A 22,834-nucleotide genomic window follows, 5' to 3' on the forward strand; every position below is an offset into this window, starting at 1 on the left:
CCGGGCCCTGCCGGGGCCAGCGTGTCGGGCATGGCAACCCTGAAGCGGTGGTTTGGAGGGCCGAACGCGTTCTATTGTACAGGATAAGTTTTTTTGTGTGTGTGTTTGTTTTTTTTCTGGAACACTTCACTGTGCACCGAGCGCGTTCTCGTTCTGCCTTAGAGGCAGAGCAGTTTCTCTGCTGAGGTGTAAAGCCCATTGCCAGCGTTGGGATTTAACCTCCAGTCTGTACTGTCTTCAGTAACGTCTCATCCCTACGGTATTTGGCACCTGGAGTGCTGGTTGGGTTGGTTGGGATGGTTTGCTTGTTTGCAGCTTCCCCATATTTCCTACTCTCTAGAGCTGGAGAAGTGATGGGGGTGCAGGTTGTTTACAGAAGCTTTCTTCAGGTTTCTTTCTTCCTCTGGCTGCCAGAAGTTGGTATTTTAGAACCTCATTTCAGCTGTTTCAGAAATGTTATTTAAGTGAAATCTTGGCAGTCCCAATAGAAGGAGTACTTAAAGATATCAATCGCTTCATGTCATTTTACATCTGGCTTGTCAGCTATTCTGATGTTTATTAAATACGTATGTTAAGTAATAAGGTGTCGTGAAGGATTGATAATGCAGTTGAGAGTAACGATGTTTCTATAAATCAGCAAATTTTTGCAGTCTTTCCAAAGTACTGATAATGTGTGCTTCAGTGCAGGAGGGGAGAGGTGGTTAATCCAAACCCATACGGCTTAACCCTTGTGCAAACGTTACCTTCACCTGACCCTCTGTGCTCTGAATACATCTTATCCTCTCTTGGTTTGTTCTCTGTGTCCAAAAGCACTGGGCTGTGCCATCCATGGGCATTGTGAGCATTCCAAGCTCAGAAGGTTGGATTGGGAATAAGGAAGTTTGTTGGCTGAGAACTGGCTGGCATTAGTGGGGGAAATCAGAGTGTATCAGTTTCCACATAGGTTCTTGGATTTAAATGATAGAAGCTCGGGATTGTGAAAATACTTGCTCTGTGTCTGAAAGCAAAACAAATGCTTTAAATGAAGCACGTTTATGACTGTCTATGTATTGGGTGCTTTGAGGGTTAGCAGGGATTAAGTTCTCATTCTCTCTTTTGGAAAAGGAAATGCTGTTGACGTTTGTGTTGGCAGTGTGCATTTCTTGCTGTATGACCACATGCTTCAGGAGCCTTGCTGTTGGAGAAGTGTTGTGCTTCAACACAGAATGAACTTATTTTTCTAGCCATGGCCACAGTCTTGATCCAAAGCATTTATGGTAATTTAAAAGAAATCTAAAGCATTGGAAGAAACCCCATCTTACTGCTGAGCACCCCTACAGTCTGCATAATTTCCGTAACAGTAATTAATCTGTAATTAGTATAGTATTAATTAATCTGTAATTAGTATTACTTTACATAGTAAAGTGGGCCTTGCTTATTGGGCTCCACTTGCGCTGAGTTGCTGCTGTGAGTTAAAATACCACACACAAACTTCAGCCTGATTTCAGGCACGTTTATTGAAGCAAGTAAAAAATAAAAATAAAAATCAGTTATGTTTTTAGAATGGATGTTGCTGTTCTTCTCCACAGTCCTTTCCTAGAGCCTGTGGTGGTTTTGGTCCTTAGGAGCTCCAGAAGCCTTGCCTGAGAAGTGCCATATAAACACATGGGGTATGAAATCCAGGGTGTTTATGTTGGATTTCATTGTTCTCGATTTATAAAGTGGACCGTTACCTGTTCTAAGAAGGGCATGCTTTGTGACAGTGAGGTGTAACGAAGACTGGTAGTGTCACCCATAGAGATGGCTCACCCCAATGGCTTTTCTCATGTACAAACAAGGAATATTAACGTAGGGTTTGCAGAAGCAGCTCCAGGTGCGTGTTTTAGTGTGTTGTGCTGTGAGCCAAAGGTTTCGGTTGCACCTGAGGGCTCATGCCAAAGGTGAGGCAGCAGCTGTGCATCCGTGATAACTGGGAGTTCCAGCAGCATTGCTGGAGCAGAAACTTATCTGTAAGGCAGCAGGGCTGCCTTTGCCTTTCTGAATTACAGCAGTGAGGAACATGAAGCAAAGAGCTCCGCTTTGAAGTGGAAGGACTGCTGAGTTCTTTTTTTTCCTTTTCACGCCAGCTGAGAATTTACTGTCTGAACTTTGCTTTCAAATGCGTTGTGTAATTTCTGTGTAAGACATGGCTATTGTGTTTAGCATGTGATTTTAAACATATCCTCAGTTTGCTGTATGTGGAAAGTAGGGTGAGAGCTGAGGCTGCAGGAAGGAGCTGGGGTGCTGCTCAGGGGTAGTGGAGTGAGAGCGAGCGGTGAGTTGGGTTGTGTGGGCTTCTGTCAGGATGTGTACAAAGGATAGAGGAATGTGAATGTGAACATCGAGTAGCATCTTGATTACCTGAGAAGCTCCGTGACATTGGCACAGGGCTCGGAAGTCTGGATGGGTTGGGAGGGAGGCTGCTTCTGTGGCATTTCTGTAGCTAAAATGACAGCAAGTACTCAAGTGCGGGTACTGAATCCCTGTAATCACTCTGCTTCCTTTCAGTCTTCCACTTTTGGTGTGCTTTGGTGTTTTTTTTCTTTTGTTAAGTTTGCAGCCTCTCAATTAGCTTTTCCTCCTACCAAAAACAAAAACCCACAACTCAAACAGCAGAACAACCAAACCAATTGCATGCTCACAAGGCTGTGCTGCTGCTTCCCCCCCCCTGCTCTGTGGTACTGAGCTACATGCTGAGCACACCATGCCTTTTGGTTTCTGACTTTTCTTGTGGGAGGGGCCGTGTGTTTGTGCAGTGCCTATGGAAACTGGGTGTTGTGTGCCAAGTCTGGGCTTCTTTGGAACAGATTTGAGGTTTGGGTCTTAAATAGTGTCTGAGTCATGCCGTTTGGTTCATGTATTTTGCTTGGCGCGTGGAAGTCTGGAGCACGGAGAGCTCAGGTGCCTAAATCTGCTTTGGAATTTGATCTTGAGATCAAAAGCCTGGATTTGAAGCCTGGGTTTAAGGGTGTGATTTACATTCCTGCTTCTCCTCTCTTCTCCCTTTGTTCTGCTGTACCTACAGTTTATGTAGCTTCACAGCAAGTCTTCTGTTCCTTAGTGCTGTCTCTTAACCAAGAGCACTCTCCCATCTTGCGTGTCAGTCGACAGAAGCCGTGTTGTGTTTGAGTAGGAAGATGACAACATGCATGTCTGGATCAAGTTGCTGAAAACTTGCTTGATAAATGGTGCTCTTCAAAGTCCTGTGTGACTGTAATTGAGGTTACTATCGCTATTTGATAATGTTGAGTGGTCTTGTTGTTGTGCTTAGCTCCATAAGGGTTGCACTGTACACAACTAGTGTATATGTTGCATGTATCTGTAGCCGTACAGGTATTCCCACAGTGTTATGTATGCAGAAACATTTATGTGTGTGAAAGACTGCTGTGCGTTGCATTCATAGTTCCCATTTGGCCAGAACCTAAAAAATAAAGAAACTTTTGTTGCTGAAACCTAGAGAAATTATGCAGTTGCCTTTTCATTATAATGCAGTGTTTGATCTCTAAAGTATTTTATTTAGGAGACTAATGGAGCTTTGTACACGACTACTGATGTATTGACGTGTACAATTTCTGTTTTATAATGTCAGAATTAACTCATAGCCTTTACTTATGCTTTCTTATTATTTTTTTAATACAGATAAGCTTTGTCACAGAAGCATTCTAAATACTGTGTGAAGATGGCAAGTCTGATGAATCAGAGTCTGCTGACCTATGCAGAAGAAGGAAATGTTCCTGCTCTGAAAGCACTGCTGGAGAAATGCAGGGACGTAGATGAGAGAAACGAGGTAAGGTGGCTCTTGAAAAGGTTGTTTCATACTGCAGCTTTTTTTATTAAGTAATGAGTAGAATCAGTGAGACCACGCTAGTAAATATAAAAATGTCAGCTTTATTTTCAGCTGTTTGCTTACCTTTGCACAGACTGAGCATACAGTTCAGTGTCTGTGAGCTCTTCAGCATCCTTAGTTGTAATTGTTTTCTCAGTGTTCTTCTGAGCTGGAAAATGCAGATCTGTGCTTAGTTTGTGGATGGAGATGCTATCTGCAGCTGGGAATTGTTTCTAAGCTCACAGAGGCAGTTATGTGTACCTCATGGTTGAGCTCATTTCATGGTTAGATCAAGGTGCTCAGGGACTTAGCAGAGAGAATCTGGAAGTTGTAAGGATGGAAGTCCTGCGTCCCCTCAAGTCAGCATTCCACTGCTTAACCACTCGTTGCTTAGAAATGTTTCTTCTGATATCTTTGCATTGGAGAAGGTGATTTCTGAACACGGGTATGGTTTGCATCAGTTTCAAACCCATGAGGAAGGTTTGCACTGGGGAAACTACACACTGTTTATATGCATCAATATCAGGAGTTTTGTTCAAATGTTAGCTCTTCTTTGGAATTCAACAGCATTGAGCGCAATTCTGTTTCTAGTTTTGGACTTGCCAAGACCTTCTCTTCCCTCTCCCAGGAGTTGGGTAAGAACAGAACAACAGAACAGAATGCCTGCCAGCCCCAGGGGTGCATGTCTACGAAGACTGCTGGCAAGGCAAGGCTTGTCAGTGCCAGGACCTCCCTGGTGGCAGTGACTTGCCTGAGGGTGAGCTCTGGAGAAGTAAGCCTTTCCACTGCTTCTCATTGGCAGCTGGAAACTGGGATCTGAACTTCATAGTCTTCGGTAGTTTGGGGCCTTTTATTTTTTAGTATATATGCATAATTTGTGTCACTTCTCAATGCATCGCTTTTTACGTGTCGTTTTAATTGCAGAATGGCCAGACTCCACTCATGTTGGCTGCTGAGCAAGGCAATTTAGAAATTGTCCAGGAGCTTCTCAAGAAAGGAGCTAATTGCAACTTGGAGGATGCAGTAAGTATTAGCACTGTGTGTTGCAGTACCTAACCACAGAGGGAGAAGAATGCTGAACGCTGCTGCTGATTTATTTATTTTTTTTTTGTAGGGAAATGGTACTGTAAAAAGGAATTACAATGATAGTGTTGGCTGTCATTGAAATGAGAGGACAGGTGAAATAGAGCAATATTGCATCAACAGAGTTGATATCCAAGTGATTTTTCTTGTGGCATTAGTGATGTGGTCTGTTAGGCTTGTTTTTTGTTTGGTTTTTGTGTTTCTCAGTAAATACTGAGGGAGAATTTAGGTTAAAGGATTATTGCACATGAAAGCCAGAACAGAGACAAGTAGAAAAGAGGGCCTGCAGCCACCTGAAGTAGCAGCAGAATGAAGTCGGATCCCCCTGAAGCAAAATCACAGACAAAAGAGGCAGGGCGCTGGTCGAGACTCCCCTGTACGTTAGCTCCTTGGGTGCTGGCATTCATTGTATGTGGAAACGGACCACCCCATTTTCTGTGCTGCTAGTCACTGTCTGCTCCTGGCCAGCAGTTCTAAGTGACTTTGCATTATTCACTTCTTAGGTTTTGCTTCTCCTGTAAAAGTGTTAAGAAATTAATCTGTAGTGAACTGAGGAGTGGAGGCTGATAGGAGAGGGGCGGAGATGATTTGCAGTCTGTAATTCCAGTTGTATAACTGTCAGGGTACTTACAAGTTTTTATGTGTTATTTTAAAAGATAACTTTAAAGAAGTTGTGCGTTTTCTGTCATGCAAATTTACACTTGAAAAACAATGCAGTGGTTGTTACAATCTTGTAGTATTAAGCCAGTATTGTAATACTGAATATCGCTTGTTATTTTTCCTTTTTTAGGATAACTGGACAGCTCTAATTTCGGCAGCTAAAGAAGGACATGAAGCCATCATAGCAGAACTTCTCAGTTACGGTGTCAATTTGGAGCATAGGGATTTGGTATGTGTTGTCCTGTTGTGAGACTGAAAGATTTTTGTATTTTAGTGACAGAAACAATTTAGGAAGTTAGAAATGTTCAATTTATTAAAAGCATTGTTCTCTTATTCTTCTACTATGTACTGTATCAATGCTGCTATAATGGAAAATATTTAAATGCTGTTATCACAGTGGTTTTCTTGTGTGTCTCTCTTACCATTCCTCGGTTAATATTTTTGTAAAATGTTACTCCTTTAGGTTAGATATTAGGAGGAAGTTTTTCACACAGACGGTGGTGATGCACTGGAACAGGTTGCCCAAGGAGGTTGTGGATGCCCCATCCCTGGAGGCATTCAAGGCTCTGGGCAGCCTGGTCTGGTGGCTGGCAACCCTGCACATAGCAGGGGGTTGGAACTGGATGATCATTGTGGTCCTTTTCAACCCAGGCCATTCTGTGATTCCTTTTCAGAGGCTGCCTCTTTGTATCTGCTTTTAATCAGTGCAGCTGTGATGGCCCATCCAGCAGTCCTTGTCCTCAGTATGCTGGCACTTGATTTCATTTATTTTGCTGAATTTTTAATGTGGAAAAGTGAAGTCCAGTCCACCTGAAGAATTGGAGAAATAGCTTGCATGTTTAATGAAGAAGGTTAGAGTGCTTGGTTGCTGGTTTGTAGAGCTACAGATGTCTCTCTTGACAGAAGTGAAAGCTGGATACCCCTCAGAAAACTAGTTTTGTTCTGCTTAAATTGGGAAACCACTAAGAGACTTGAAGTGCTTCCCTTAATTGCGATTTCACTCTGAAGAGTGAGGCATGCTGCCATGTCGTGCTTTTTCCTAGTATTGCAATGGTGGTCACGCCTGCTTGGCAAGCACTGTGTTTCTAGGCCTGTGTCAGTCTGAGAGGGACCTTGACCTTGGAAAATATCTACTAGAGAGTAATAAAAATTGTGCTTGCAATTAACAGAGGCATTGCTTTAAAGTTAGCTTTGGTTACCTGACCTAACACATGCCTAAGATGATGAAACCTCTTTGTTTCCGTGTTTGCAAACTGAAATGACCACATCTGTAAGGTTTAAAGCTAATTGCTCTTAACTGCTCCCTTACAAGGACACATGGCATCTGTCAGGAAGGAAGGAGTCATTACGTAGTTACTTTGAGTAGGACATGTAGGTGTCTGTTAGACAAATCAAAAATAAGTCCTTCAAGTTGACTGATTTGAATTCTGGCCTTTTGTTTTAAAGTAATTTGTTCTTTTTGATCTGTCCAGTCGTTGGTTTGTATGCAATTGAAGTTTGAGTGATGTGTTCACAGAAAATCAGGAATGTTTGAGGTGCAGTACTCTGCCAGGCTTTGCACACAGCGGGAAATCAGTGTTAGCACACATGCATTTGTAACGTAAGTAGGATTATAAGGTTGTGGAGTCAGTCCTTGTTACATTTCAGACTTGAAGAACGGCAAGTTAAGTAACAGTCTACAATTAGGTTTCCAGAGGGTATTTTTCAGTGATGGTGTCTGCTTGAATTGTGCTTGCCAGGGAGGATGGACTGCTCTGATGTGGGCTTCGTATAAAGGCCGTACTGAAGTAGCAAAGCTGCTGCTCGAGAAGGGAGCAAATCCAAACATCACTGGCATGGTAAGTGTTTGCCTTAAGAACCATCTATTTTCTGTTCCCCAGCAAGATGTTTGACATCTGGAATCCTAATCTTACCTTGATTAGCATCTTCTACAGTATAACATTAATCATTGTACTTTATTAATGGAAGTAATTGTTTTGATTTTGTATGGCAGCCACTGTTTTTTTAATTAAAGTAATTAAACGAGTACCTCTTAGTAAGGTTCAGATCAGCAGGAGAGGAGATAATAGAGGAAATCAATAGTGTATGTAATCTTGCTTGCCTAACCATTGTCATTTTTCTGCATCTGTGTAAGTTAATGGAGTAACTAATCTGTTAGGTTAGAAACAATTTGTTTTAATTGTTCCATAAGTTACCAATTTAACTAGATTGTAGAATGATGTGCCATAATTGTGAGACAGAATTATGTACTTAGGATTTTGAAATTTATTTCAACTTATAAGCATTCTTATTAAAGAAATATATATATACACATGCATCTTGACAGGTGGTTTCTTGACATTTGAATGACAACATAAGCAAGTTGGTGACTGATGCAGTAATGACTGCTAAAGGGAAAGCCAGTAGCCACTTCCCGTCCCATTCTGATTCTTCTTTGAGTATGGAGCTTCTTGCATGGCACGATTGATCTGCAGTGTTGATTACTTAGGGAATAAAGCATAACTGATTTGCTTTTTCTCTTCCATTACAAACGTGAATGTGAATTTTTAAGCCTTGTTTAAGGAGTTAGAAAATTGTTTCAAAACAGCAGCCTCTTTTTAGCCATCATCTACACAGTGTGCTAGGAAACGTTACATGTTATTAGATTTATTCTTTGTATTCCTTCTCCTGCGAGTTCATCACCTCCTGGAGTACTGTGATCAGTACATCAATAATGCTTTTGAAAAATTAAAAGCAGTATTCATCCTTGTGGTTCATCCTGTATTCTTTTTCTTCCAAGCAATACAGTGTTTATCCAATTATTTGGGCAGCAGGACGGGGCCACTCAGATATAGTCCATCTCTTACTGCAGCACGGAGCTAAAGTGAACTGCTCTGACAAAGTAAGTTATGTTTTTGTGAGATTTCATTTCATTAAGGATTGGTACATTTCTTGTAAAAATGAATTGTGTTCTTTGCCTGTAATATCTGAAAATGATTGCAGTAGTTTAAATATCTATCTGTCTATAAATGAATGTGTCAAGTAGTTTAATGTTTGACATTATATTTTTCCCATAAGCTTAGAATTAGTGTAATTGAGTAAGTCATTATAAATGCTGGAAGTTTTTCCCTAGGATGGCTGTGAACACTTGTTTCAGTGGAAGGTATTTCTGTTCTTTAAGCCACTAGTTGCATAGACTAATAGCTTTTATTGCTAGAATCTTTAGGAAAAAAAATGTTAGTGGCTTTTCAGATTCATATATTTTTTATAATGAAGTTTTGTCTTTGTAATAGCAAATGACTTAAGCATAGGATGAGTACTAAAATGTAGAAGATACTAAATATGACAAAATGTTTTGCAATACTTTTGCAGTATGGGACCACCCCATTGGTGTGGGCAGCTAGGAAAGGCCATTTGGATTGTGTGAAATACTTGCTGCAAATGGGAGCTGATGTTGATCAAGAAGGAGCTGTAAGTAACTGCTTGTTTTCCAGTGAAAGATGGAGGCATGTACATCTGTGCTATTAACATATGTTTAGATATTTGCAAATACAAATAGATTTAACTCAGCATGCCTTTTGAAAACGCTAGTGACAGTTACAACTCTTCTGAAGTTAGGGTTGGCTGGTTTCTTTTTTTAAGTTTCAGTTGTGTGTTGTTTTATTTCTAATTAAAGCAGATTTCATTATTTAGCAATTTAAATAACAAGTAATTGAAAATACTGGTTCAAACTAAATAAAACTGAATGGAAAATTATGTAGGACAGCTTTTGTTATTTGTATGATTATTTCTGAAGTTCGTATAAAAAAACAAACAAGAAAACCCAACTCTTTCTGAATGGTGTTGACACCTTGGTAGTAGATAAAATGAGATGGATTTCAACCAGGACCAAGTGCTGGGTCCTGCACTTTGGCTACAACAACCCCAGGCAACACTACAAAGCTAAGAGCAGAGTGCCTGGAATACTGAGGCAGAAATGGACATGGGGCAGTTGGTCAGCATTCAGCTGAACATGAGGCAGCAGTGTGCCCAGATGGCCGAGAAGACCAATGGCATCCTGGCTTGTGTCAGAAGTAGCATTGCCAGCAGGAGCAGGGAGGTGATCATCCCCTGTACTCAGCACTGGTGAGGCCGCACCTCGAGTGCTGTGTTCAGTTTTGGGCCCCTCACTGCAAGAAAGGCATTGAGGCCCTGGAACGTGTCCAGAGAAGGGCAACGAAACTGGAGAGGGGTCTGGAGCACAGGGCTTATGAGGAGCGGCTGAGGGAGCTGGGATTGTTCAGTCTGGAGAAGAGGAGGCTCAGGGGAGACCTTACAGCTCTCTACGGCTACCTAAAGGGAGGTTGTGAAGAGGTGGAGACTGGTCTCTTCTACTGTGTAACTAGCAATGGGGTGAGAGGGAACGGCCTCAGGTTGCACTAGGGGAGATTCAGGTTGGATGCTAGGAAAAACTTTTTCACCAGAAGAGAGTGGTCAGGCACTGAAATGTGCTGCCCAGGGAGGTGGTGGAGTCGCCGTCCCAGGAGATGTTCAGGGAACATTTAGATGTTGCACTGGGGGACATGTTTTAGTGGGAAATATTGGTGATGGGTGGACAGTTGGACTGCATGATCCTGGAGGTCTGTGTCAACCTTGGTGATTGTGATAATACTAAATTCTCATGTGGCAGGAAGGTGATTGCACAGTGCCTATGACGTTCAGGAGTTCAATTAAAGTGAACTTTTCCATTTGCATTTAAAACGTTTTCTTGTTGTAGTGTTAGTATCTCTTTTCTTCTTCCTCTTTTAGATTTTAGCTTTTTATTTTTTAGTGCAAAGCATAAGCATGGTATATGAACATCAGGATGTAAAGCTAAGGGAACATTTGGATCCCTAAAAAAAATGCATCATCAGGTATTCTTCTGTTATTTAAGCTGATGCAGTGATGAGTTCTATATTGACTGTAAAACAAAGTCTCTTTATTTGTTTGTTGACAGAATTCAATGACTGCACTTATTGTGGCAGTTAAGGGTGGCTACACGGACTCAGTGAAAGAAATCCTGAAAAGGAACCCAAACGTGAACTTAACTGATAAAGATGGAAATACAGCTTTGATGATTGCGTCAAAGGAAGGGCATACGGAGATTGTGCAGGATCTTCTCGATGCTGGAACTTACGTGAATATTCCTGACAGAGTGAGTAAACTTTCTTACCGTTTAAATACCAGTGTATGGAGTGCAAATGTGTGGGTACGTTGTTTAATGTTTCTGCCACCCAGAGGTGTTTCCGTGTATTGCAGTGCTGCAGCTATTTGAAGTGGCTGCCGTAAGAGAGAGGAAGTAAAATCACTTTTTAAAATGAAACAACTCCAGAACCTTTGTGCTAGTGTGCAGCTTTGGGGTGGTTTTTTGTATATTAATGTTCATGATCATGCTATTAAAATAGTAAACGAATACTGGAAATAATAATATACTTCTTTCAATGCCACCCCTCATCTTTAACATTTAAAAAACATTTTATTAGGGAAATTCCATATACAAGAGGAAGACTTCCACTAAGACACGTAGATGTGATGTGTAGATGCACTGTGTACCTCTGAGCAGCTAGAGTGAGAATTACACTGGCCACTCAGGCCTTTTTTCAGATGCTTACATAGATATGCTTTGGACAGTTTGCAGTGCTGCCTTGAGTTCTTTGTTTTCTGAAGTGGCAGAGGCAGCACTGCAGCCAAGGGCATAATAGAGGCTTAGATACCTAAATTTAGGTGCCTCTGTCAAGATTATGATTTTATTTCAGGGTAGTGACATAGTTTTAAGGTGTTAATATCCGAAATTGTGTTTCAGTCCAAAAGTGAATTCCTTGAGGGCTGCAGAGAGATGAGAAAAACTTCCTTGTATTTGTTGTGTAATTTTAAAAGGAGTTTTGGATGCATTTTCCCATATTTCATGTCTCAGCTTTATGCATATAGTAAATGATTTTGTGCTGAGCTGCAGTGCTGCATTGGACAAAGACTTTGATCCAGACTACATACCAAGGCAAAACTTTAAACGTTTAAGAAAATATATTTAGAATCTCCCTTTCCACCTTTTCTTTAACAAAATGCTGCAGCTGTGTATTCTTCTGTGCTTTTGGGAAGAATAAATGACAACTTACAGTGCAGATGCATTCCAAAATACGTCAGACAACAAGTAGTTCTAGTTTCAAACTGTAGAGTAGATTTTGAAAAAGGAAAATCTCTTGTTTGCCAGCCAGGTGCATAATGACTGCAGTTGATAGAGGACCTGCTACTGCTCAGGTTTATAACTGATTTCCACGTCTGTGATTTAGCTGTACTTCCATTTATTTTTCTTGTTCTGTGATAAAATAATTATTAAAGAAGTCATTTCAGGATTTCACTTTCTGAAATGATGATGGATTCTTAAGTGTGTTAAAATGAGAAGCCTTAAGCAAAACTGTAACTGTTTTACACTTTTGTAACTCAATTTACCACAGCAAAATAACTTTTCTTTCAATTAATTAGAGCTGAAACCAGCCTTTGGGTTTCTTTTCTCTCTTATGACAGAGTGTAAACTGGGTAGCAGTCAAGTCTGTGCATACACACTCACTCACTCCAGAGAAATCTTGAAAATCCTTTGTCGTTTTTGAATGTCCAAAGAAGGCAGCCAACATTCCAGACTGACTTTAAAGAGGTTATTACTTATGGGGAGCAACTCTGTGTAAGGGCAGGTAGTGATGGGACAAGGGGAAGTGGTTTTAAACTGGAAGAAGGGAGCTTTAGACTAGATATTAGGAGTAAATTCTCTACTTTGAGGGTGCTGAAACACTGGAACAGGTTGCCCAGTGAGGTTGTGGATGTCCCCTCCCCTGGAAGCATTCGAGGCCAGGCTGGATGGGGCTGTGAGCACCCTGGTCTGGTGGGAAGTGTCCCCACCTATAGCAGGGGGTTGGAACTGGACGATTTTAAAGGTACCTTCCAACCCAAACCATTCTATGATTCTGTGATTACCGTGAATTTTAGTTGTCTTATGAACATAGAGAACAGCTGGTCTTCTTCATCCCCATTAGTAGTTCAGGCTTTAGTTGTTTAAGATGGATATGCATTCCTTGGATGTTTGTTTTGCCCATGAGTCTGTTATACTTAATCTCTTTGCAAAAAACAAAATATATGTACATCTGTATATCTGTTATTTTCAGTCAGAGATTGAAAGTTTTGTTTTGGCTGTTCAGGTTTTTAATTTGTTTTTTTTTTTCATCTTTCTTTTAAAGAGTGCACAGGCACAATGTCTCTTTGGAGGCTGTCATTATTTTTCATGTTGGCTTTCTTTTTTTGCTGAACAGAGTTAATTCACCTTCACTATTCTTTCACAATTTTTCCAGAGCGGAGACACGGTGCTGATTGGGGCTGTTAGAGGAGGTCATGTTGAAATTGTCAGAGCCCTGCTCCATAAGTATGCTGATATAGACATCAGAGGTCAGGTAAGTACAACAGTGTACATGTCACATCCTCCTTAAATAGGTTGTGAATCTGGATATCAAACAATTATACAGTGTGTCTAAAAACAGGGCTTTAAAAAGCTTTTCAAATTCTGCTCTATAGGGAGCGCAGCTTCCCATCGAATGATAAAAATGTGTTGCAGTGCAGTCTTAAAGACTGAGTGTATATAACTGTGATGGTATGCTAAGCAGAAACTTTTAGCTGCTGTTCATAATGGTTGAAATGCAAAGGGTGTAAACAGAACTTACTCCACCAGCACTGCTGATGAAATAAAGGCTTAAACAGATCTAAAATAGTGTGAAGTATTTTAATACACTTAATATTCTAATATTTGGTACTTTTTATACTGCCAACAGGGGTATCATATCAACGTAGTATTAGTAATGCTAAGCCAGTTATGTCCCTGTATTTGATTGGTTCCCTCTTTAGCAAACTTCCTTGCTGCAACAAGCAGTTATTGGCAGTGGATTCTGTATTTTCTGCTTGCCCTTCCTTTCCGTTTTTGTCCTTTGTGTAGGGTTCTGTTTGTACTCTTCCAAAAGCTCTCTTAGCTGAGCTCAGCACTTCTATTTTATGTTCAGCTTGCTTTCTTCTGTGGTGTTCTGGAAGCATTGCTGAGTTCTGCCTGGCCTCCTAGCTCACGTGTTCTTTGTGCTCCATCCCCACGGATACTGGGAGCTCAGGGGAGACCCTGAGCAGATAGAAAGTGACTTTAGGGTTTTGTGAACCAGTGCTTGGGAAACAAAGAGGAGCTCAGGTGAAAGGCTTAGCTGTGAGCATCCAGTAGACAGAATCTGGCTTTGCAGCTGATGTTAGCAAGGAATCAGCTTCCTCACTCTGGTGTCCTGTTGAAAGCTCATGGCTGAGGAAGAGGTGACCTGAGAGGAAAGAAATCTCAGTGAGCAGGTTTGTTAAACTGGTGAGAAAGGCTTTAAAGTCAGTTTGCTGTGAAGCCCAGAAGTGAGAGAGGAAGAGCTGCAAATGAAAGTACGGTTGGAGCTGTAATGGCTGCTTAGAAGCAAGTTTGTGTTTAGAGTCCTTTCTTGAAAATGCCTCTACGCAAATATGCCTCAAAAAGAAACTAGTTGCAGGGCAGTTGCCACTACAGGCTACAAAAAGGTGCAGTCAGAGGTTTCCTGGGTTAGTATGTGTTACTGGGGAGAGGGGAAAGAAAACATAATGTAAGGAGATTTGCAGCTGTCAGCCTTTCCTCCTGCTTCAGTGTGTTGTGTGGCTGATCTGCATTCTGATGCTTTGTGTTGACCTTCACGTCTGTTTACAGCTTTCCAATGTGAATGTTGTTCTTTTGTTGTAACAACCAACCAGTCCACCAGTACAGTGGTTTTATTGGCTATGCCATAAAGAAGATCTTTCTGAACTTTTCCTTTTTAAAGGCTCCATTAAAACGAGAACCCTTAAGCAAACAAAAAACAGAGAAACATAAATACTACGTAACAGAGGAAGAAAAAAAAGTTGTTTTATTTTGTTAGAAAATCTATGTATTTGAGTTACAACTGAAAACCTACGTACAGTTTTTGGAGACGTGTTTTGGAAGCTGTTTCAAGGCAGATTGGCTCTCTCAGGTTGCTAGAGCTCTCAAGATATTCTCTTCTGGTTTTTAAAATAGATTTTGTATTCTTTAGCCAGATTTTCCCCCCCAGGTTCCGCTGGTACCAATTAGAGTTGGTAGCATTTCCATTTGCCCTGAACTATACTAAAATTTGCTCATGTGCTGTTTTCAGTATAGTGATTGCATTTTATATTGGTTTTGAAATTAATCCTATAATATTAAAGTGCTGCTTTTTTTTTTTTTTTTTAGGATAATAAAACTGCTTTATATTGGGCAGTTGAGAAAGGAAATGCTACAATGGTGAGGGACATCTTGCAGTGCAACCCTGATACTGAAACGTATACAAAGGTAAGCGTGAGAGTTTTGAGAGCACGATTTGCTTTGTTTAACATCTTCTCTCAATTCCCACATGATGTTAAGATCACAAAAACTTATGATTTTTGGTATTATGAAGTATGAGTATCTTGGGTGCTGTTTAAAATAAATAACTTATTTTTTCCTTCTTTCTGAAATACACAATTTCTTTTCAGTGATGTTAATGTCCACTTGATCACTTGCTAACTGAAACTATGAGTATCTGCCCATACTTTACCTCAGCACAGCTGACACTACCAGCAGCAAGCTGGTACTGGGAAGTCTGAGAAGAGCCTTCTGGTATTACTAAGCTTGGCTGAGTTCATCATCCAGTGAATGAAAAAAATATTATTAAAAAAAAATAGGGAAATGTTACATACAGAAGTGATTTGCCTCTCCTCTCAAATATCTTTCATTGTATCTCTGTCCACTCTTATCTCTATTTGATGCTTAGCAGAAATGCATTCTGCACATGTGGTTTTTTGCTGCTGTTCAGTCAATCTCTAGTAGTGTCTTTGATTCTTTATTGAGCACAGGCATGCTGAAGGGTTGTTACCTGCAAAATAACATTTATTTAGAAAATTATCACATTGTAGGATTTGATTTGTTGCACTGTTGCTGCTTTTTGTTTGTTATTGAGTATACAAGGAAGTTTTAGTGTGTGTTTGTTTCGTTTTTAAATTGGGGTTTGCTTTTACTTTCAGGATGGAGAAACGCCACTTATCAAGGCAACCAAAATGAGAAATATTGAAATAGTGGAGCTTCTTCTGGACAAAGGAGCTAAGGTCTCTGCTGTAGACAAGGTAAAGAATATGTATGTGTTCATTTACTCAGTATATTTAATCATTTTTGTTTTGCAACCAAATTTTAATGTGAACTGCTGAGGCTAAAACAGAAATAGGTTTTATTGCAGTCGTGTGGATGGAGATTCTGTGTCAGGAATAAGAATTTCACAGAGAAATACTGATCCTTAATATGCTCAAAAAAGAGTATAGATCTGGTTAATTGCCAGTCACTGTTTAATTTTGATTATCAGCCACTAAACTAAGCAATGCCGAAGATGGATAACAATGATTTGTTACTGACCTCTCGTGTTACCTACTTTGGTAAACCTGTTCAGTACTGGGGTATTTATTTGATACTGTTGGCACCTCTTAGAACTTAGTCTTATATCTCAGGCACAGAAGAGGTATTTTGGATTTGGTGTAATAAGGAAACTTTACAGTTTTTTTGAGAGATCTGTGCAGACATTGAAATAATTCTCCTATTCCATACAGGTCTCTGAATTTGCTAGCAGACACTTGTTTTCTAAGTAGAGACTGCGGTTTCCATGACCGTTGAAAGAAGATAATGCCTTAATGCATTATGAGGCCTTTACCTTTGCACTTGTGTTTTGTTTTGTTTTTAACTTTAGAATACTTCTTCAAGGGGGGAAAAAAGCTGACTGTAAGGTTTAATGCTGTAAAGAGTTCCTTAAGGTGTATTGCAAGTACATAATGCGTTTGGAGGGATGTGGAACGTATTTTCTGTGTGATGGGACTTAGTAGGTCAGGTTGGTGGTCAAAAGTAATAATCCTGAAGATCTTTTCCAACCTAAATGATTCTCTGATTGTGTGACGTTGCCTTTTCATCTTACGAATTCATGTTAGGTATTACCAGTTGTTTTTCCTGACTTGCAGAAAGGAGACACCCCACTTCATATTGCTATTCGTGGAAGAAGCCGTAAACTTGCTGAATTGCTCTTGCGAAATCCAAAAGACGGTAGATTGCTTTATAGACCCAACAAAGCAGGGGAAACACCTTACAACATTGACTGCAGCCACCAGAAGAGTATTTTAACACAGATATTTGGAGCTAGTGAGTAGAAGTATTGGCCTAAAAGTGGTCAAACGCACCTTCTATTTTTAATCTTTGCACTGTGGCATCGCATACTACACCATTTCTCTTAATCACTTTTACTGAAGACTTGGTTACATAGGAATTTTCTTTCATTTGCTGTCATTTTGTTGGAGAATTTGTAGTAAGCTCTAATAGTTTTGATAATTGTATAATACATAGGTGATCAGCATTCATTCCAACAAGAGTGTAACACCAATACTGCTGTGTTAATAACAGTAATAATTTATATGAGAGGGTTATGCACACAAACCTGGTAAACCTGTCATAAATTTATGTATCAAAATTGTCATACTGATAGGATTTCTTAAAACAAAGCTTTGTAACACAGTATTTATTTTACAGGACATTTGTCTCCCACGGAATCTGATGGTGACATGCTGGGTTATGATCTGTATAGCAGTGCTTTAGCAGATATTCTGAGTGAACCAACCATGCAGCCACCTATTTGTGTGGGCTTATATGCTCAGTGGGGAAGTGGAAAATCTTTCCTGCTCAAGAAACTAGAAGGTAAAATTTGATGTAGCCTTTTTTTGTGGGTTCAGATACACCTATGGAAATCTTCACATTGGTGTTGATAGCTTTTGCAGCAGCCATTGGTTCATCTAGTGCTGTATCTGATCTGTGTACCACACCATAAATAAAAAGCAGTGTGCATTTTTCGTTTTTGAGTGTGATGTTCATTAACTCCTGTGTATTCAGAACGCTTTTCAGCATTTCTTTCCTGCTTGTTGTTGATCTTTTTATTGTGTGGATGAAAACTTCTTGCACTCCTCTTTGAAGAGGAGTTATAGCTATATAACCATTATAACTATGAGTTAAGTTTCCATTGGTTTTGGTCAATATTAGGGAGAAGTTAGCGTAGGAAAAAATATCTTCAATAAATGAGGGTCTGTATAATGATTTCTGTGCCTTTTGGTCTAGAATGGTTTAGCATGTTTACTGGTCTTTGTTTTTCAGATGAAATGAAGACTTTTGCTGGGCAGCAGATTGAACCTCTGTTTCAGTTCTCCTGGCTGATTGTGTTTCTCACACTTTTGCTCTGTGGAGGTTTGGGTTTATTGCTTGCATTCACAGTGGATGCAAAGCTTGGAATAGCAGTGTCACTCAGCTTATTAGCAGTGCTCTACATTTTCTTTAGTAAGTCTGTTTTTACGTATTTTCTGATGGCTTTTGCTAAATATCTATTTTTAGCATTAGTTTCTGTTTTGTAGACAAACTTTTAGAGGAAAACCTGATTTTGTGGGAAGTTGGACCTCCTTTGACCCTTTTCTTGTGTTGTACTTTGTGAGAAGATGTTCTTGAAAACAGTCAAAAACCATGCATATTACCTTCACTATGTTGCTATTACCTTTCTCATTTCTGGCCGTAATTGTTGAAATTCATTGAACTTCACTCTCTACCTGTATGTGAACTTCATGATTCCTTCCAGTTGTGAATTTCCACTAAAACAGACTTCTTTCCTTCTTCTAGCTGTAATTTATTTCGGTGGTCGAAGAGAAGGTGAGAGCTGGAACTGGGCCTGGGTACTGAGTACAAGACTGGCAAGGCACATTGGATACTTAGAGTTGCTTCTGAAACTCATGTTTGTGAACCCACCAGAGTTACCAGAGCAAACCACTAAAGCTTTACCTGTGAGGTTGGTTATTTCACTTGCTTAGTCTGGAATGAAAAATTCAGATTCGCTCTGGCGCTTTCCGGACTGTGTGTATTAATGTGTGTGCATATTGTCCTGTGTGAAACTGTTATGATTCCTGTTGGGAGAGCAGCCATGAAGGCTGATGCAAGTAAATTCTTGAGGGTGTAAAGATCAAGAAACTACTCTGTCAAATTACTGTTGCTACTCTGTGCCATTGTCAGTGGAAGGTGCTGCTTTTTGGTGGTGATGTGTGGTTGTGTTGTTGTTTGTTTGTTTGTTTAATTAATTTGTGACAGAGAAAGTAAGAAGTTAGTAGTGGGCTATACCAGGGAGTTATGCTTGATGCTTATTTCACTGATTATTGTTGCTAGGATATCTTTTTAAGACCTTTTTCGTTTTCTTGCAAGTAGAGCATCAAGCTGCTCAAAGCTTGTAGCTTATTGTAAGCCACAAAAGTTAAACTGTGTTTTGTGGTTTTGTATACTGCTGTCGTTTAGAAGCTGTTAATTTAGCCCAGTGGTGCTTTTATGTGATGTTCTTCTGTATGTTTTTTGATCTGCCATGAATATTTGATAAATGTCAGAATGTGACTTCAGAAGTACTTGTTGACATTATTCTCTGGGGTTGTGAAGATATTTTTGTTTTTACTGCTGTCTGAGCTACCATTATGGCTGTCTTCGTTTTTATCTAATAAGTTTTAGAGTAGGAAGTGGGCCAAAAAAGAAGTTGATAATGGGACAAATAAGTGTGTAATTTTATGTTAGAGATTTAAAAAAAGAAGTATTTTAAATGTTTTCCCGCTTGGATGGAAAAACCAAATAAAAGAAATCTTTCAGCTACTGGTATGCAGGAAGGTTTTTGCCTTGGTGATCTAAAACTATTTCAAGCTTTCCAAAGTATATAACATGTATGTTTTTTTTCTTTCAGATTTTTGTTCACGGACTACAATAGACTGTCCAGTGTAGGTGGAGAAACTTCATTGGCTGAGATGATTGCTACCCTCTCTGATGCATGTGAAAGAGAATTTGGTTTCTTAGCAACAAGGCTATTTCGAGTTTTCAAGACAGAAGATACGCAAGGTTTTTATTACCTGAGTGGCATTTCTGATTATACCATTTCAGTGCACTGTTATTAGGGGTTCTGTTCCTCATAGGAGAAGCTCTTTTTAGAAACTGCTGTAATCGTGCAGGAGAAATTCTCTTTGTTGTCTTGGAGAGAAAAATGCTCTGTGTTTTTTGTTTATCTTGATTTTATTAACAGATATGGTAAGATGAAATGAAGTATTCTTACTTGATCCAAGTGGGAGAAACTTTTTCTGTCCCACCTGCAGATTGCTGAAAAAAATATGCAGAACAGTGTATAATGCTGTGAGGTGAAGGGGAATTTTCAGTTCGTAGAAAATGTATTGCTGCTTAGAGTTCAGTTTCTCCTCATTTAGGCTTGAATTTATCAGACAGAGGAATCTCACAGATTCCTCTCACAGGAATCTGTTGTCCTTAAATGAAATATTTCTTCTATATTCTTCAGGGTGGAAGACACATCCTGTGTGCCAAACACAACTTGCTCTTCGTTATTCTTTCATAAATTCACTGTATGTCCTTTATCAAACTGTTGCATGGATTTTTTTTTTTCTCCCTTGTTTCTGTATTAGACATTCTCTAGTTTATCTCCTTCATTGAAGCTCTCCTTAACTTCAGCTTTTATGGTGCTGTAATTTCATTGAAAGCAAGGTTTGATTTAGTGCTGGTTCTTGTGATAAGCTGCAGTAATTGCCCATTTCCCTTCACCTGTCCTACCGTAGTCTTGTGTTCTTTGGCTCTGCTGCCTTCTTGTGCTCTTTCTAATTCTGTATTTGATCTTACAAAACCTCTCCAAGTCTCTAGATGTTCACAGACATTCCATATGGTTTTCTTTTCCTTATCTTTAATGTCTGTTATGTCTCTACACTCGCAGACACATTCAGTTGCCATTTCTTTGTTGATTTGTAAGTCCCCCTGTAATCCATTCCTGTCTCTTTCTATTTAGAGGAGACTTACATCCCTACTTATATTCACTTCTACACATCTTTATCTGAGCCGTTACTCTTTGCTTCTTGCCCTTCAGTCCTGTCATTGTGCATTTCTGTTGCTTTGTACTGCATCACAAACCTGTCATGTTATGTCAGTAATGGGAAAGACCTTTCCAGCTTAAACCCTGGTCTAGAGTGTCGTAAGTGGTCTGAAATTCTTTCAGAATAGCTTTTTTTCATTGAAGTTCAAATATTTATTTTTTTTTTTTCTTTCATCATTTTCTGTTAGATTATTACTGTATTCTGTTCTTTGACATGGACGAGTGTTGAATTTCTCTGCTCATACAGTTCCCAAAGGCAGAAGGTGCTGTTTTGGTTAAAACAACAAAAAGCCTGTTTCTTAAATTGCTAGGTCTGCTGATCCGACAACTGCCGTGTTCTCTTGTCTCTTCCTTATCAACCCTGGATAAGTCAGCCTTCTCTGAGCTCTTGTGATCATCTGCTCTTTATGTACTCTGTGTATGTGTTAGCATGCAGAAAAGGGTGAGCCTAGAGCTTCAATCTCAAATTGTGGCTTGCATTTTTGAGTCATTTCTCCAATGGAAATGTTATTGGGTTACCTAAAGATTGGATTTCTGTTCAAAACCAGGTAGTTACTCCACCATTTGCCTTCAACTTGTAGAAATACACTTAACTGAGGGATGTCATAAAAGGGCTGATACTACTGGTGTGAAAGCTGCTTAATGAAGGTTGTTTCAATCCAGTATGGATTTCTTGAAACAAACTGAAGGTTAAAACTTCTCTGCTTTATGATTTCCAAGATTTTTAGCAAATTTAGGTGATTTTTTTTTTACTTTTGTAACTGAATTGTAAAAGTGCACTAACCTTTGGTGCAAATTATTGTAAGAGGTGTGCAGGTTAATATATTATGAATTTACCTGTAATGACATCTTATGTTCATTGTAACAGCAAATACTTGTTTTCTAGGTAAAAAGAAATGGAAGAAAACATGCTGTCTCCCATCCTTTGTGATTTTCCTGTTCATATTGTCTTGTGTTGTTTCTGCGGTTGCCCTGCTGGCAATTTTTAATGTAGAGCCAACCAACATGACAGTGAATGCTATTCTTATCTCAGTCACGTGTGTTGTTGGTTTGGCCTTTATCTTGAATTGTCGCACGTGGTGGCAAGTGATGGATTCAGTTTTGAATTCTCAAAGGAAACGTCTTCACCATGCTGCCTCCAAGCTTCACAAGCTGAAAAGTGAGGGATTCATGAAGGTAAGTGTTTGTGTGAATTAGCCTTTAAAAGACGTGAACCCAACCCCCCCCAACTTACTTTGGTGATGGTGAGACTAGAAAGAATAACTTCTTAAACATTCTAAAGGTGAGCAACCAAGGCTAAGGGTAATTTGTTACTTTAAAGCAGAGTAGGCTGTGCTGCTGTATATTTCAGTGTGACTGGAAGAATGAATGTTTTGGAAGAGAGATTTCTAGGACTCTTGCACTTCTGGGAGGAATTCCAGTTTTTATAAGCATTCATTTTTGTAAACTTACTGAAGTATTTTTGGGATAAGTAACAATCTGTCAAAGAAATCAGGTGCATTTTTTTGAGACTTAAGTGTTATAATAATGTCTTTTCCTTCTCTGCTTTTCCTTTTTTTTTTTTTTTCCCTTAGGTTTTGAAATGTGAAGTGGAGCTGATGGCCAAAATGGCAAAAACCATTGACAGCTTCACTCAGAATCAGACCAGACTTGTTGTAATTATTGATGGATTGGATGCTTGTGAACAGGACAAAGTTTTACAAATGCTTGATACCGTGAGTTGGATCATTATACAGAGATGAGCTCTGGATTCTCTCTTCCATAGATGATTCAGATTCATCCACTTATTGCGTTTTCTTTAGAGTGAAAGCCTGTATACAGAGTCTCTGTTGTGCTGTAGTTATTTTTAAACGTTTGTGTGCAGAAGCATAGCTGTAACACTAAGAGGAGCAGCTCTCAGAAGTTGAAAGCTGCATCTTAGTGGCACTGCACATGTTTGTAAGTGCGAATGTTTTGAAATCAGCGGGTGCTAATTATTAGAAAACTGAGATCTTTTTGAAACAAACTTACATTGTCTGAAGAGGTTTTGGTTCTTTCTGAAGTGCTTCAGACGATGAATACTTACAGGGTAAATATTCCAGGGACTGTGACATTGCTGCATAATATTTTATTGCTAATGACTTCTGTTTTAAGTGCTTCTGCTAATGTGTCAAGTATGCTTATGGATGGTGTGTCCATAGATATGTCATGTCGAAGAAACTGACATCTCTGTATGTCCCTGGTTCTC

At 39.6% G+C, this 22,834-nt stretch overlaps 1 protein-coding gene across 5 annotated transcripts in view; it reads left to right on the forward strand.

Moving 5' to 3' along the window:
- Positions 1–22,834, forward strand: part of KIDINS220 (kinase D interacting substrate 220) — a 59,027-nt gene that overhangs the window by 611 nt on the left and 35,582 nt on the right. For all 5 annotated transcript variants that reach the window (XM_042876991.1, XM_042877006.1, XM_042877015.1 and 2 more), the window contains exons 2-18: positions 3,658–3,805; positions 4,769–4,867; positions 5,718–5,816; positions 7,327–7,425; positions 8,367–8,468; positions 8,939–9,037; positions 10,542–10,739; positions 12,922–13,020; positions 14,859–14,957; positions 15,668–15,766; positions 16,643–16,820; positions 17,205–17,369; positions 17,820–17,999; positions 18,333–18,498; positions 19,426–19,577; positions 21,494–21,783; positions 22,182–22,322. In XM_042876991.1, coding sequence (XP_042732925.1) covers positions 3,698–3,805; positions 4,769–4,867; positions 5,718–5,816; positions 7,327–7,425; positions 8,367–8,468; positions 8,939–9,037; positions 10,542–10,739; positions 12,922–13,020; positions 14,859–14,957; positions 15,668–15,766; positions 16,643–16,820; positions 17,205–17,369; positions 17,820–17,999; positions 18,333–18,498; positions 19,426–19,577; positions 21,494–21,783; positions 22,182–22,322 — 2,373 coding nt within the window. In that variant the 5' untranslated portion in view covers positions 3,658–3,697. The remainder of the gene's footprint in view (positions 1–3,657; positions 3,806–4,768; positions 4,868–5,717; positions 5,817–7,326; positions 7,426–8,366; positions 8,469–8,938; positions 9,038–10,541; positions 10,740–12,921; positions 13,021–14,858; positions 14,958–15,667; positions 15,767–16,642; positions 16,821–17,204; positions 17,370–17,819; positions 18,000–18,332; positions 18,499–19,425; positions 19,578–21,493; positions 21,784–22,181; positions 22,323–22,834) is intronic.

This window comes from Lagopus leucura, unplaced genomic scaffold, assembly GCF_019238085.1.
Source record: "Lagopus leucura isolate 7727_CA_CO unplaced genomic scaffold, USGS_WTPT01 Super-Scaffold_73, whole genome shotgun sequence".
NCBI lineage: Eukaryota > Metazoa > Chordata > Aves > Galliformes > Phasianidae > Lagopus > Lagopus leucura.